The following is a 15,302-nucleotide window of genomic DNA, read 5'->3' on the forward strand; positions in this document are numbered from 1 at the left end:
TCCCACAGTGGAGTCCTAGGCTGTAGTTGCCTCTAAGAATAAGAGACGGTCTTTAATGTTCTCCTCGCATTGCTAATGAGACCAAGGGTCTTGTGACAACATCAGAACACCTGGCCATAAACAGTGCCTTGTTGGCTTGCATGTGGCCGCCTGACACTGACCGCTTTCATTTCCGAAGGCACGTGGGCACGTGTGGGACTGGAGAGGTGAGCACGGCCTGTCACCTCGCTCTCCCATCGCCTCTCTCGCTGGCTGCCATTTCTGAGTTAGGCTGCCTGTCACAGAGACATCTAAGGATCCTTTCCCCCTTCTCTTTAGACTTCAGCCTGTGAAGCCGATGAATACGACAGCCACCAAGGTTGTCAACTCCAGTCTGGGAACTGCCACCATCATCAGTGAGAACTCCATCAATGAGGCCATGATGAAGGTAGGCGTGTTAGGTGGGGACCCCTTCACATACATCCCCTAGGTAGCAGGTAGCACCTGGCGTGACCTATCCACGTGCCTCTGTCTTTGGATGATCTTCAGAAGCTCTTACACTTTCTTTGGATACTTGCTTTTCCCTTTGAAGTTGTTTATTTGGCTGTTGTTGAATTTTTTTGTGTTGCAAGCAACATGACTGACACCAAGACTTCTTTCCAAAGAGAAGAAAATGTCACTCACCCTCCAGCCCACGCAAATCAGATGTTTTCATTTTCCTGTGTGTCCTTTCCTATCTTTTGGCAAGAATGTAAAGTTCTTATGTAGTTGTAATCACTGCATAGATGCGCTTTTTTTGTAACTTTGTTCTGAAATGATCTCAAAGTTAAAAAAAAGCTGCAAGACTAGCACAAAGAACTTCTGTATACCTTTCATCCCAGTTCACCAGTTGTTGACATTTCACCAGGTTTGCTTTATCATTCTCACCCTTGTCCTCTCCGTTCTCTTTGTATTTATAGATGTTTTTTCTCTGAATTATCTGAACATTGCATACATCATGCTTCTTTTACCCCTAAATACTGAAGTATATAATTCTGAAGAATAAGGACATTTATCAAAATCAAGAATTTTAACACTGATGTAATGCTGCTTTCTCATCTGTAGTCCATATTTCAGCTTCATCCATTGTCCCAATAGTGTTCTTATTTGTTTATTTCCCAGTCCAGGGTCACTCAGTGTGTTGACCTGTCTCTGAGTCTCCCTTATTCTAGAATAGTTCCTGGGCCTTTTTTTGTCTTTCAAGACATCATTCAGTGGTTTGGTAGAATTTTCCTTGATTTGGATTTGTTTGCTGTCTCCTTGTGGTTTGGTTGAAGCTGTGTGTTCTCAGTAGGAATTAACTACAGAGTAATGTACCCTTCCCTGTGCATTGTGGAAAGGTGAATGACACCAGCCTGTCTCCTTGATGGGTATTAACTCTGGTGACTTAGGGGACTTAGTTTGGGAGGCGTCCATCGGGCTTTCTGGTGCCAAGTTGCTGTTTTCTCTCTTAACAATTAATAAGAAATGTGTGGGAGAGTTCCTGTTGTGGCTCAGCAGAAATGAATCTGACTAGGAACCCTGAGGTTGCGGGTTCAATCCCTGGCCTCGCTCAGGGGGTTAAGGATCCAGCATTGCCGTGAGCTGTAGTGTAGATCACAGACATGGCTCAGATCCATCGTTGCTGTGGCTGTGGTGTAGGGCGGCAGCTGTAGCTCTGATTGGACCCCTAGCCTGGGAACCTCCATATGCCACAAGTGCGGCCCTAAAAAGCAAATAAATAAATAAATAAGGAATGTGTGGGGAATTAATTTCAGACCATATAAACATCCTGTTCCTCATTGACCTTCTGTTCATAGGCCTTGGTGTCCACTGATGAAGGTGGTTGCAAAATTATGATTTTTCCAGTCCCATCACCTGCATGGAAACACTCTGAAATTCTTTTTTTAAAAGTTTTTTTTTTTTTTTAATTTTTTGGCCACCATGTGGCATATGAATTTCCTGGGCCAGGGATCAAATCTGAGCCACAGTGGCAACGCCAGATCCTTGACCCACTGTGTGGAGCTGAGGATCGAACATGCATCCCTGTGCTCCTAAGACACCACTGATCCCATTGTTCCATAGCAGAAACTCCTACTTAACTATTGTTTGAAATGGTTATGCCAGTCTTTACTTACCCATTCTCCGGATTTTGGATATTTAGCTTGTTTTCTGTTTTTAAGGATGAGGAACACTATAGTCAACAGTTGCTTATGGGGACTTTTTCCCTTCTTGTAGACTATTTCCTTAAGCTGAATTTCCAGGAAGAGTATTGCTCAATGAAAGGATCTCTTCTCTCTAAAAAGCTGGAGTTGGGAGTTCCCTGGTTGTCCAGTGGTTAGGACTTGGTGTTTCACTGCTGGGGCTCGGGTTCAATCCCTAGTCATCAAGCCACTGCACATTGCAGCCAAGGGGGGAAAAACTATTAAAAAATAAATTAAAAGCTTGAGTGGTTCACACTAAAAAACACAACTGCTGCCTACAAAACCAAAACCAACCCCCTAGATGATCTCTGCTGTACAGGATCTTCATCCTGCCCTTTCTGGTTCTAAGATCTGAGGGCTGTAGAGTTCTGCCTTGTTGCAGACCTCTGGCCTTTGACTCATTATTCCATGGATGGAGGAGAATGATTTACTGAGTGACCAGTGACCTGAGTGAGCAGAGATGTGTTGCATTTCAAACATGTGGCTAGGAATTTCCTAACTGACTGCAGTGGGCAGACATAAACTTTATTTCTTTTTCAGTACAGGCATCTAAAAGTTTCATTCTGAAGTTCATCCCTGGAAACCTAGCGGGTTAAGGACCTGGCACTGTCACTGCTGTGACTCGGGTTCGATCCCTGGCCTGGAAACTTCTTCATGTGGGTGTAGCCCCACCCCCCCACCAAAAAAAGTTTCATTCAGTCATAGATTTTCTGGTCCCATGGACTCCAGCATGTCAAATAATTTTTGTGGTGTTTTTTTTGTTTGTTTGTTTGTTTGTTTTTGTCTTTCTGCCTTTTCTAGGGCCGCACTTGCGGCATATGGAGGTTTCCAGGCTAGGGGTCGAATCGGAGCTGTAGCCGCCAGCCTATGCCAGAGCCACAGCAAAGTTTTTGTGTTTTTAAAATAAAATTTTTGCTCACATCTCCTTCACGCCGCAAGCACTGGGTGGTTAATGCCTCCGGCGCCAGGAACTGGGCTGAAGGTTTATTGAAAGCCTGGGGATCTGTGTTTTGGGTAGAGAGACTGAGTAGTAATAATGAATTGTTGCTGATAACAAGTTAGCATCTCCTGCTGCCTTGCCTGCTCTTCCCTTGTACATGCTGACAGAGCATCATTCTCAAAATTACAAGCTGTTGCCAAAACCATGTACCGCCTATGTTTTAGTCCAAGTTAAAGATGGACCGTAACCTCACTGGCTCAGCTTGGCTGGCTTTGGGCTTATACAGACAGGCAGCACCTATCTTCCTGGAGTTAATGAGATTTACCAGGAAATTGGGCAAAAGAATAGCATGAAAGCGATGATAACAAAACTGGAGTCATGGAGCGGCCTCTTGTCCCCTTTGCCTTTTACTGTGGAATGCAGCCTGGCTCCAAAGAGAAACACACACCCAGCTCTCAGGAAGTGAGCGAGACCCCCGATTCCCATTCTGTTTACTCTGCAAAGCTCATTGAATCAGGCAGGGGCTTCTCTCCAGGCCCTGACTCAGAGTGACTTGCCTTAAAACAAAGGCAAATGCTGCTTGTTTTGTAAGCCCCATGGCTCCCCCGCTGCCAAGCTGCAACAAAGCTGTTGTTCCTCGACCATACCTTGTAAATATTCTGAGTAAATACGGAAAGGTTCCTGGAGACTGTTCTTGGCCGGCGATAGAATGGATGCTTTGTACCAAGGCATAAACAGTATTTATAAAAATAATTACTTTTGGGAATGTCACAGTTAGGGAAAGTAGTTGCATAGCTAAAGTTATGAAATCATTACTCTAATGGCTTTTTTTTTTTTGGCCATTGTTTTTGGGCCGCCATCATTTATAGATGATTAATAACTAGGAATGTATTTATTCAGGTGGCTTCAGCACTTCCATTTTAAAATAATACAGCTAACTAGATCCAAAAATCTTCTGTCATATTATATGGGAAAAGTTGGACATAAATTTGAATATACGTCATTATTACAGCTATGGAAAAATCCAATGTAAAAATCCTGGCAGGAAATATGTGACAATGTGCACTGTTGTTTCTGGAATTAATGGATATTTTCTTTGCACTTCTTCCTCTCCATGGCCATTGCTCACTTTCTGTAGTTGCAGGATTTTTAAAAATTTTTTTAGTTGCCACATAAATAGGAACTTCCATGATTTCAAATCCTACATACTTTCCTCTTCAGATTATAGAATCCAAATTGAATAGTGGTTTGATAGTTTGTAGGAAGCACCTTAAGTGTGCATGCCTTTTTAATTCTATGCATTTTCTTAATAAAATGTTTAGGGATATGACCAAAGATTTATGTTCATGCATTTAAATAAATGTTATAATTGTGAAAATTGAAACCAACGTAAATATCCAACAAGAGAGAGATAGTTAAAATATTAAGTTTTGGAGTTCCCGTTGTGGCTCAGCAGGTTTAGAACCCAACTAGAATGAGGGTGCAGGTTCCATCCCTGGCCTCGTCAATGGGTTAAGGATCCAGCATTGCCACCAGCTGTGGTATAGGTCACAAATGCGGCTCGGATCTGGTGTTGCTATGGCTGTGGTGTAGGCTGGCGGCAGCAGCTCCAATTTAACCCCTAGCTTGGGAACTTCCATATACCACAGGTACTGCCCTGAAAAACAAACAATACAGAACAAAACAAAAAAACTCCTGCTCTGTGTTTGGAAGGGTCAGGTGTGTTTCTAAGGCAGTGTTGCCATGGTTGCGGTGTCCTTTGTAGCCAGGACAAGTGGGATGGGATTTCTCTCTGCACTCTGGCTGGAGCATAGGCAGTTTGCATCACTGCACTGAACGGGGCCTGCTCTTGTGTTGTGTCCAGCTTGACCCTGCTCCTGACCTAGCTGCCTCTTGTAGCGGGTGGTTCTGAGCCTTCCTCCCTGAAACCATCAGACCCTCCTCCGGGCCTTGAAACTGTGATTACCTCAGAGTTCTGCAGGCAGAATGGTCTTGAGGTTGCCCTATGACCTCGTCTCTTTAAACTCATGAATCCCCTGTGCCACAGATTTCAGGAAAAGTTAGTTTTCTGGGTTTCACACCCTCCCCCTCCTCCCTGCCTTCGTGGAGACTTGGTACATCATGTTACTTCATATGATGCTTATCTCCGGTTTCCTCGTGGTTGGGGCCCGGTCGGTTTACAGTCAGACTCCAGTCATCCCAGATTACAGATGTAACTCCTCGGGGCCCTTGCTCTGGTTAGGAGGGGGCCGCTCAGCCTTGGCACTGGCCCCAGTACCCGGAGGGGGAGCCATCAATGGCTCTGATGGTGGCACTTGGCCATAACTCTGCATATATTTTTTTACTGAGGTAGAGTTGACTTACAATGTTGTGTTAATTTCTGCTGTACAGCAGAATGATTCAGTTATATATATATATATATATATATATACACACACACATATATATATATATATAAAATATTCTTCTTTAAACTATTCTTTTCCATTATGACTTATCTCAGGATATTGAATATAGTTCCCTGTGCTCTACAGTAGGGCCTTGTTGTTTATCCTTTTCATATGTAATAGTCTTCATCTGCCAGCCCCAAACTCCCAGTCCATCCCTCCGCCACCTTGGCAACCCCAAGTCTGTTCTCTATGTCTGTGAGTCTGTTTCTCTTTTGTAAATAAATTAATTCATGTCATATTTTAGATCCCACACATAAGTGATATTATGTGATATTTGTCTTTCTCTGTCTGACTTTCATTCAGTATGATCATTTTGAAGTCCATCCATGTTGCTGCAAATGGCCTAGTTCCTTCTTTTTTAAGGCTGAATAGTATTCCATGATATAGATGTACTACATCGTCGTCGTCTTTTTTTTTTTTTTTTGTCTTTTTAGGGCCACACCTGCAGCGTATAGAGGTTGCCAGGTTAAGGGTCTAATTGGAGCTGTAGCTGTAGCTGTAGCTTCCAACCCATGCCACAGCCACAGCAACACCAGATCTGAGCCGCATCTGCGACCTACATCACAGCTCATAGCAATGCTAGATCCTTAGCCCACTGAGCAAGGCCAGGGATCGAACCTGCAACCTCATGGTTCCTAGTCGGAATCATTTATGCTGCGCCATGACAGGAACTCCCCACCACATCTTCTTGACTCTGCATATTTTCGAGATGACTTAAAGTGGGCTCTCTGAGTGGCCAGTGTCTCATCCTAATCACCAGGATCCCTTTGAGGCAGTAGGTGGCTGTCTGGGCTGGACAGCCACCTGTTGTGCTGGGAGGAGAGTGTTGCCTCCTGCACTGTCTGTCACCAGGGTTTCTTCATGGGTCACCTTAGCTTGGGGCTCAGCTCCACTCTCATATTTGGTTGTGCCAGCTCTGGGTTTTCATAGACCTCCGTCTGTTACATCCTTAAAACCCCAAGCCAGAATCCAGTCCAGAGCTCTGCAGCCTGTGAGCCGAGTATGGTTTTTTACATCCACCCCTCTTTTTTGGTTGTATCCACAGCATGTGGAAGTTCCCAGGCCAGGTATTGAACCCAAGCCACAGCAGGGACAATGCCACATCCCACTCTGCCGTAAGAGAACTCTGATTTTTAATAGGTCATCAAACAAACAAACAAAAACCAAAGAACAGGCCACCATCAGTGGCCTGCACAGCCTGGAACACCTACTCTCTGGCCCTTAATGGAAAACTTCACCAGTCGTCAATTTCCCACCTAAATCAAAAACGAATTCCCAGGAGACTCAGATCATAGGCTCAATCTCTAAAGCCTGTCTCTTTTGTATTTCTTTTAGATGTTTGACTTCTTTGCTGACTTTATCGCTTTTTCTCCCCTCTCCAAAGAAATACAAGCCCTCGGACCCTGCGTTTGCTTATGCTCAGCTAACACACGATGAGCTGATCCAGCTGGTCCTCAAACAGAAGGAAACAATAAGCACGAAGGAGCTTCAGGTGCGCCAGTTGGAGGACTACATCGACAACCTGCTGGTCAGGGTCATGGAAGAGACCCCCAACATCCTCCGGGTCCCCTCTCAGGTCGGCAGAAAAGCAGGAAAGATGTGACTCATCAGCCTCCGACCTTGAGCCTTTTCTTTGCGAGTTTGTTTCCACCTGCTCCTGAGGCCAAGGACTCAGTGTGCCTGCGAGCCGGCGCTCAGGCTCCAAATCACCATCTCCCTTGCTTGTTATCTGGCGAGAGTCAACCCTACCCATGGAAGCCAGGTTAATTATTACAATGAATCTTTTACTGTACATTCCCAGGGTTTTTAAATGCCACTGTGCCTTTAACCGTGTTGTAAGGAGTTTATGCCCCGACCAGAGATGGGGTTAGAAGAGCTGACCCTGGCCCAGAGGTTCGGGTGGCACTGGGGGTATTAAGGTATTTTAACATTGAGCTTTCTTCCTTTGATGTTGAGATTTTAAAGTACGTCTCCCCCAGTCATTAAAGGTGGGGGTAAAAGGACCAGGACCATGCCGTGGGGGCTGTACTATGCATCCTTTCTTGGCTTTTGAGTGGCTCAGGTGTGGCTTTTGGCTGCAGATGCTAAATTTTGATACCATGTAAATCTACCTGGCTTCTGGACTTGGTCTTTTGTTTTGACCAGAGCAGAGGAATTTAGGGAGCGCCTCGGGGTGTGCCTTTCAGATTTGGAACCAGCTGCCTTCTCCAGACATCAGCTGCCACTACTCTGTAGCCTTAAATGTGCTCCTTGTCTATCCAGAGGACTTCTCCATGGGGGTCCACAAAGTAGACTGGGGGGTTAGAGTCACTTTACGCTTGAGGGAGTTGGTCAAAGTGTCCCCTCGTGGTCTCCAGGTTCCTGCTGGCTAGAGTGGCCGAGGCAGTGCCTTGATAAGGGACCAGGTGACCCAAGCATTTACTAAAATGGATCCACCAGGTATAGTACCACTGATTGCAGCAGGATCCCTTTGACCTTTGCCCCCTGTACCTTTGCTTGGCTCCCTCATTTACCTGACAGCCCTTCCTGGCGTTTCCTCCCTTGTTATAAAATTATCAAGAGCGAGAATATGACACTTATTTGTAGATTGCTGGGTTTGTGTGTGTGTGTGTGTGTGTGTGTTTTTCATTTTTGGCCACCCCATGGAATATGGAGTTCCTGGGCCAGGGATTAGATCTGACTCATAGTTGCGACCTAAGCTGCAGCTGCTTCAGTGCTGGATCCTTAACCCACTGTGCTGGGCCAGGGATTGAACCTGAGTCCCAGAGTTCCAGAGAAGCGGCTGATCCCATTGTGCCACAGAGGGAACTCCTGTCTTTTTCTTTTTTCTTTTTTTGGCCACTCCCATGGTGTTCAGAGGTTCTTGGACCAAGGATCAAACCTGTGCCACAGCAGCAACCCAGGCCAGCTCCTTAATCCTCTGAGCCACCAGGGAACTCTGGGTTGCAGTCTTTTTTAAAACTAGATTAACGCACGTACTTTTTTTTTTAAATGAGGACACTTGCTCCCTTCTTAACTAATAACAACAGTTCAGATTCTTTAGTAACTGGGTACTGAAATTAGAATGTTTCTGTATTACTCATTTTTTTCTCCTAGTTGTGACAGCATCTCACCAATACCAGGGGAAGAGTGTCACTGGCCCATGGGGTGGGCAGTGGTCGAGACAATAGCAGTAATGAAATTGGGACTCTCTTCTGTGTTCATTTCTGGTATTTGGAAGTTAAGAGGCAAGAGTATTGGCAGCAGAATCCCTTTTCAGGGTCACAGTTGCTGCCACATCAGTTAATATCAGAGCACTTTAATCCGAAGGATGATATTGTAACTTGATTTAGCTAATTAGCTTTTAATGATCTACAGCTGTTTTATTTAATACTTACCTACAGTACTGGGGACCACTGTAAACTTCTCAGACGACTTGTGTTTTTGTAGTGCTACGCAATGTATCTACATCCCTCCAAAGAGAACTGTCTATTCGCTAGATCTCTGGAAATGTACGTGTGTGTATTTGTTCTGCAATATGTTTTTGACTTGAAGTAAATGTGCTTTGACTGTGAGAGCCCTCGTGGACGGGGGTGGCAGGTGGGTGCTGAGTGGCTTCGGGAAGAACTGCCATGGAGACCACCCCCCCTTCTTCCCAAGAGGTGGTGGTGGCTGTGGAGGGATCTGCTGCTAGAACCATGCTGGAGAGGGAGTCCCGGCAGAGGAGCAAATTCCTCTGCCCTGAGATGCCCTTGAGAACTCCGGAGAATGAAGGACAATTTGCTTCAAGAGTGTCTGGTTTCTTCCACTGCTTGGAAAAACATTCTATTACATGTAGCATTCCTGTTCCTCTCAAACAAAGTAGGTAACTTGGAGGTCACTGGTAGGCTGTCCTTAAGGACTCTACTGTGAAGGAGAACTCACCTAGGAAAGCTGGAGCCTGCTCTGAGCTGTTGGCCAAGGCTGACAGATGAGAGGGCTGGAGCTCCTGCAGCTGGAGCTGCTCTGAGGGCTTACGCCCATTCTTCTGCAGCAGGAGAGCCCAGAGTTTCCTCTAGCTGCTGAAAACACTCACCAAACTGACAGGCCCTGGGAGGAGACCGTGCTCTGCAAAAGCAGGAGCGGCTCCTTCTTGGCTTTGACTGGCTGCTTCCCCTGGGAGAGCAGTCAATACTTCAGGGAAGCGGCCAATGAAATACTAATGCCTTGCAATGAACTTTGACTGGAGGTCAGCTTCCTGAAAACATGGCAGTCCTTTGCCTGGTAGTTTCATCTCATCTCATTGCTTGGACTTTGACAGATGTCCTGTTCACCCCTTTTATTTCCTGCATGTCAGCCTCCCCGGAGGAGCAAGAACATCTCCCCTTTGCCATGTGAACAGCTGTTGACCCTGAGTGGAAGGTATGTGTGGTTCCAGCTCTACTGACAGTGGGAGCTCAGAAGGTCACAGAAGAGTTAGGGACCATGGCATTCAGCCACCTGCTGGATGGCAGGCCAGAGGCAATTTGATGTAAATTATGCACAGTCTTCCCTTCCTGCAGCCCTTCTCCTGACTGAATTTTTTTCTTTTTTTTTTTTTTACAACTACTCGCCAATGATCCACGAAGGCCAAACAATCTCTTGCCTTAGGTGGAGAGCTCAACCTCCCGGTCACCATACCATCCTCCACTCTGTGGTTTCTTGGCATCTATTTTGTGAGCTACTAACTTGACCTATTCCTCTCTCCCAGCATTTTTGGATTATAGAATTGTTATTTCCTGCTTTGTTACTTTGGGAATTTTGGATTTCTTTGGTTTTGTTTTTAAGCAGTAGCCTAAATTTCCTACAACACTAAATAAATTGATACTACCTTTCACAGATTGTGTCTGTAGTTTCATGTAGATGCGATAAGAATTTCTTCTGTCTTCCCAGAAAACCTCTCTTAGGGGGTGACTTGTGTTTCTTACCCCATGAGGGCCTCTCTCCTGGATTCCTGCTGGTCCTAACCTCTTAAAAGGAAGGGGACGTGGAGATGAAAGTCCCATTGTAAAGGGGTAGGGGCAGGCAGCACCCGTGACGCTTCTGCATGCGGTGGGGGAGCTACCGAAGGCCTCTCTGGTGTGGGTAGAGGCCTGGTTACCCAACTGGATGTGGATGGCAGGGCCATCACGTAAAAAAGGAGCTTCTTGGGAGTTCTTGTGGCTCAGCGGATTAAGAACTGACCTCTAGCCCAGGAACTTCCATATGGCGCAGGTGCAGCCCTAAAAAGGAAAAACAAATGAACAAAAAAACAAAAACAAAAAGAGCTTCTCTTAATTAAAACTCACAGCCTTCCAAGTTTGTGTAAAATAAAAAGCCCTCTGCAAGGAAAGGATGTTTCCACAAATGACCCTGCACTTTTCCCCAAGATTCATTTCCCTTGGTTTTGGAGGGGGCACCCTGCCCACCTCCCTGTGGAAAATGTCACTTACAGGGTGAACGATGACCATGGTGTCAGCAGCAGGCACTCCTCTAGCCCTTGGGCCCCATCCCCCGAGCTTTCTGGGTTCTGCAGTCTTGATCTGGGAAGGCAGAAGAGATGCCTTCACATTCAAGTTCAAAACTGGCTTAGCTGAGCACTCTGGGGCCAGTGGATCCCAAAGCCACAAAATCCCCTGAGGGAGGGTGTCTTAACTTAGCCTTCAGATGTTCGATGGTTTTCCATGGACACGTGTATTCTGAGCCCTGGGAATAGTCACCCTGGTGACACTGATAGGCCTTCTGAGCAGGGAACCTGCTTCTGTCCTTGTAGATTGTGGCTGAACCTTGTCTCCAAAAGGAAGGGCCCTTTATTGAGTTCCTGCCTTTTCGTAGAAACTGCTTAATTCTCATCAGTTTAGACAATATCTCCATATGTAGATGAGGAAATGGAGACTTTCAGAGGCATCTGAAGGGGAGTTCCTGCTCTGGCTTTGGCGCATTGGATTAATGATCTGGCCTGTCTCTCTGGAGACACTGGTTCCATTCCCCACCTGGTGCAATAAGTGAAGGATCCAGCATTGCTGCCTCTATGGCTCAGATCCTGTCCTCAGCCTGGGAACTTCCATACGCCGTGGGGGTGGCCGAAAAAGAAAAAAAAAAACACAAAACAGGCATCAGAAAGAATTCAAACTCCTGGCCTGTCTGACTAGGGGCTCTAGAACCAGCGTCAGGACACTCTGACATCTCGTTTATGGGGCCCTCAAGCCAAGGATGATTTTTCCTTTTTTTATATTATTATTTTTTAATGTGGGATGAATAAGTCTAAACATTGAATGGCCGGAGTGATGGCCACAGTCTACAACACTGCACTCAATACTGGAGATTTTTACATTTTTGTAACAATGAAAAAGTAACAAGTTCATGACACATGGAAATTACACGAAAGTCAAATTTCGATGTCTGGAGTTCCGTCGTGGCTCAATGGTTAACGAATCCAACTAGGAACCGTGAGGTTGTGGGTTCGATCGCTGGCCTCACTCAGTGGGTTGAGGATCCGGTGTTGCCATGAGCTGTGGTGTAGATTGCAGAGGTGGCTGGGATCCTGCCTTGCTGTGGCTGTGGGATAGGCCGGTGGCTACAGCTCCGATTAGACCCTAGCCTGTGAACCTCCATATGCTGTGGGTGCAGCCCTAGAAAAGAAAAAAAGAAAAAAGAAATTTCATTGTCCACATAATTTTATTGGGCTACTGGAGGCACTCCCAGGACGCAGGAGTGAGAAAGACAGGTCATTCCCAGGGAGACGTGTAACAAAGGGGAAGTCAGACAAGCACACCAAAGGAATATGCACGGGGGAGCCCAAAGTCAACTGCCCACAAGCCAGCAGTGCCTTACTCTCTCTCCGAGGGTCTTCTCTCTAGAAAGAACTCTGGCCTCAAGGTCAGTGTTACACATCTAGACCATGGCTGAGGCTCCCTCCCTTGGGGCTTTCTGCTCTAATCCAGCCCATTCTGGGAACTCAGAATTCCACAGGTTTGGATGCCAGGTACCATGGGAGCTCCAGACTTACAGACAAGAAGCAGGGTTCCAGCTTCACAGGCTAGGGGTGCAGTGGGGGCGAGAGGTTTGAACATCTATATGTTCCGTGGTCACCATCACTGAACAACGCTAACTCTTAGTAGAGTTTGTAGTAGCAGAAAAGGCTCAAAGGATGACGTACGTGGACCTGATTTTCAAGATGAAGGCAAATACATTTCCTAAATGAACGGGTCTTTTCCTGAGACCATGAACCCAAGACTGGGCTATCTTGGTCAAGTGCGCCACCTCCTGGCCTGGGTCCTGCCCACCTCCCAGAGGGCAAGGCTCTCAGGCTATCACACACCAGTGGCTGGAAGAGACCGACCCACACCCTCCACCCTTAGAGTTGCTGGTTGGAGGATCAGAAAACCGCTCTTCCACTCTACTATGGGTAATGTTGGGGAAAGCAGAATTTCAAGGCTTCTGTTGTGGGTAGATGACTGTAATAAAATCCCCCACCCAAAAAAATGCAGTGAAGTTCGAGATCTGCACAAAATTAGGGATGGAAGTAGTCTGATGCTGTTCTGTACATAGGTAATGTAAAGAACTGCTCCCTGGGAGTTCCTGTCATGGCTCAGTAGTTAATGATCCGACTAGGGACCATGAGGTTGCAGGTTCGGTCCCTGCCCTTGCTCAGTGGGTTAAGGATCCGGCGTTGCCATGAGCTGTGGTGTAGGTTGCAGACGCGGCTCGGATCCCGCATTGCTGTGGCTGTGGTGTAGGCCGGTGGCTACAGCTCCGATTAGACCCCTGACCTGGGAACCTCCATATGACTCAGGAGCAGCCCTAGAAAAGGCAAAAAGACAAAAAAAAAAAAGCTACTCCCTGGGGTTCCCACTGTAGTACAACAGGATGGATGATGTCTCTGCAGCAGCAGGAACACAGGTTCATTCCCTGGCCTGGCACAATGCGTTAAGGACCTGGTATTGCCACAGCTCTGGTGTAGGTCGCAGTTCCATTTCAGATTCAATCCGATCCCTGGCCTGGGAACTCCATATGACAAGGGGTGGCAAAACAAAAACAGGAAGTGCAGAGTTCCCCTCGTGGCTCAGTGGTTAACAAATCTGACTAGGAACCATGAGGTTGCAAGGCAACCTCAGTGGGTTAAGAATCTGGTGTTGCCGTGAGCTGTGGTGTAGGTCACAGACGCGGCTCAGATCCTGTGTTGCTATGGCTCTGGCATAGGCCAGTGGCTACAGCTCCAATTCAACCCTTAGCCTGGGAACCTCCATATGCCGCAGGTGTGGCCCTAGAAAAGGCAGAAAGACAAAAAAAAAAAAAAAAAAAAAAAGAAGAAGAAGAAGAAAGAAAACAAACAAAAACAGGAAATGCTCATTGTGGCTCAGTGGTAATGAGCCTGACCCAGGTTATCCATGAGGACACGGGTTTGATCCCTGGCCTCATCAGTGGGTTAAGGATCCAGTGTTACTGTGAGCTATGGTGTAGGTCACACACACCACTCAGATCCCATGTTGCTGTGGCTGTAACATAGACCAGCAGCTGTAGCTCTGATTCAATCCCTAGCCTGGGAACTACATATGCTTGAGTGCAGCCCTAAAAAGCAAACACAACAAAACAAACAAAACCAACCAAACAAAAAACTACACTTGCCCCCCAAAATAAGGATGTGGACCCTACAGGCTAAAATTAAGGGTTGTCTCTCAGAGCTGTGTGTGGTAGCATGAAAGCGTGTCTCAACATTGATCTGCTGGACAGCCAGAAGTGTGTCATACCTCCAGAAAAGAGGGGACTTGGGGTACACACCATCCCAGACCAGTGTGCGGAAGCTCACATATGGGGTGGGGCTAGAGCAAGTAATTTTAGTGTCAGGGAATGCACTGTCAGGAACAATTGTATCCCTTGCTTGGGGGAGGGGCCCATCCTCCAGTGTGATCAGGCCCTGAGGTCCTGTTGGACGCCTCTAAAAGGAGAGTGGTGCTCATGCTCTAAGAAAGCATTCTCTTGGGGAAGAGATGGGGTCCTTAGATGTGGCAATCAGGGAGAGAGACTGACTATGGAAAAGAAGGGAATGATGCTGGATATTTAACCCACTGAGCAAGGCCAGGGATCAAAACTACACCCTCAAGGACAGTGTCAGTTCTTAACCTGCTGAGCCACAACAGGTACTCCCACTTTCAGACGGTGTTTTTGTTTGGTTTGGTTTGTTTATTTTGGCCACACCCATCCCTAAAAGCGTGTTGCATCCGCTAGAAGATCAGCTCCAAAAGTCGGGGCTTTGCTTTGCTCACGGCTCTTTCTCCAGGGCCTGAAACAGTGCCTGTACATTGGCACATAGTGGGCACTCCATAAATAGCTTTTGCAGAAATGGGCAAATGCCATTAGTCTTCTATATCTCAGACCTCAGTTCTAACCAATATGGCATAAAGAACATGGGTTTTGGAACTGAACAGATAGACTCCTAATTCTCTCTCTCTTTTTATTTTATTTTTTTATTTTTATTTATTTTTATTTTTTTGGTCTTTTTGGCCATTTCTAGGGCCGCTCCCGCGGCATATGGAGGTTCCCAGGCTAGGGGTCTAATCGGAGCTGTAGCCGCCAGCCTACACCACAGTCACAGCAATGCCGGATCCGAGCCGCATCTGCAACCTACACCACAGCTCATGGCAACGCCGGATCCTTAACCCACTGAGCAAGGCCAGGGATTGAACCCGCAACCTCATGGTTCCTAGTCGGATTCGTTAACCACTGGGCCACGAC

At 46.5% G+C, this 15,302-nt stretch overlaps 1 protein-coding gene and 1 long non-coding RNA gene across 3 annotated transcripts in view; both read left to right on the forward strand.

The window, feature by feature from the left end:
* Positions 1-10,425, forward strand: part of RAB11FIP1 (RAB11 family interacting protein 1) — a 34,071-nt gene extending 23,646 nt beyond the window's left edge. For both annotated transcript variants that reach the window (XM_085000043.1, XM_021076260.2), the window contains 2 exons: positions 319-427; positions 6,976-10,425. In XM_085000043.1, the coding sequence (XP_084856169.1) occupies positions 319-427; positions 6,976-7,194 (328 nt within the window). In that variant the 3' untranslated portion in view covers positions 7,195-10,425. The remainder of the gene's footprint in view (positions 1-318; positions 428-6,975) is intronic.
* The window catches only part of LOC146395873 (uncharacterized), a 979,457-nt gene that overhangs the window by 210,678 nt on the left and 753,477 nt on the right, over positions 1-15,302 (forward strand). The gene's annotated exons all lie outside the window — the stretch shown is intronic.

This window comes from Sus scrofa, chromosome 15, assembly GCF_054392235.1.
Source record: "Sus scrofa isolate SSC_HxYL_T2T_F1_AM1 chromosome 15, Sscrofa_HxYL_maternal_Yorkshire_Landrace_v2.0, whole genome shotgun sequence".
NCBI lineage: Eukaryota > Metazoa > Chordata > Mammalia > Artiodactyla > Suidae > Sus > Sus scrofa.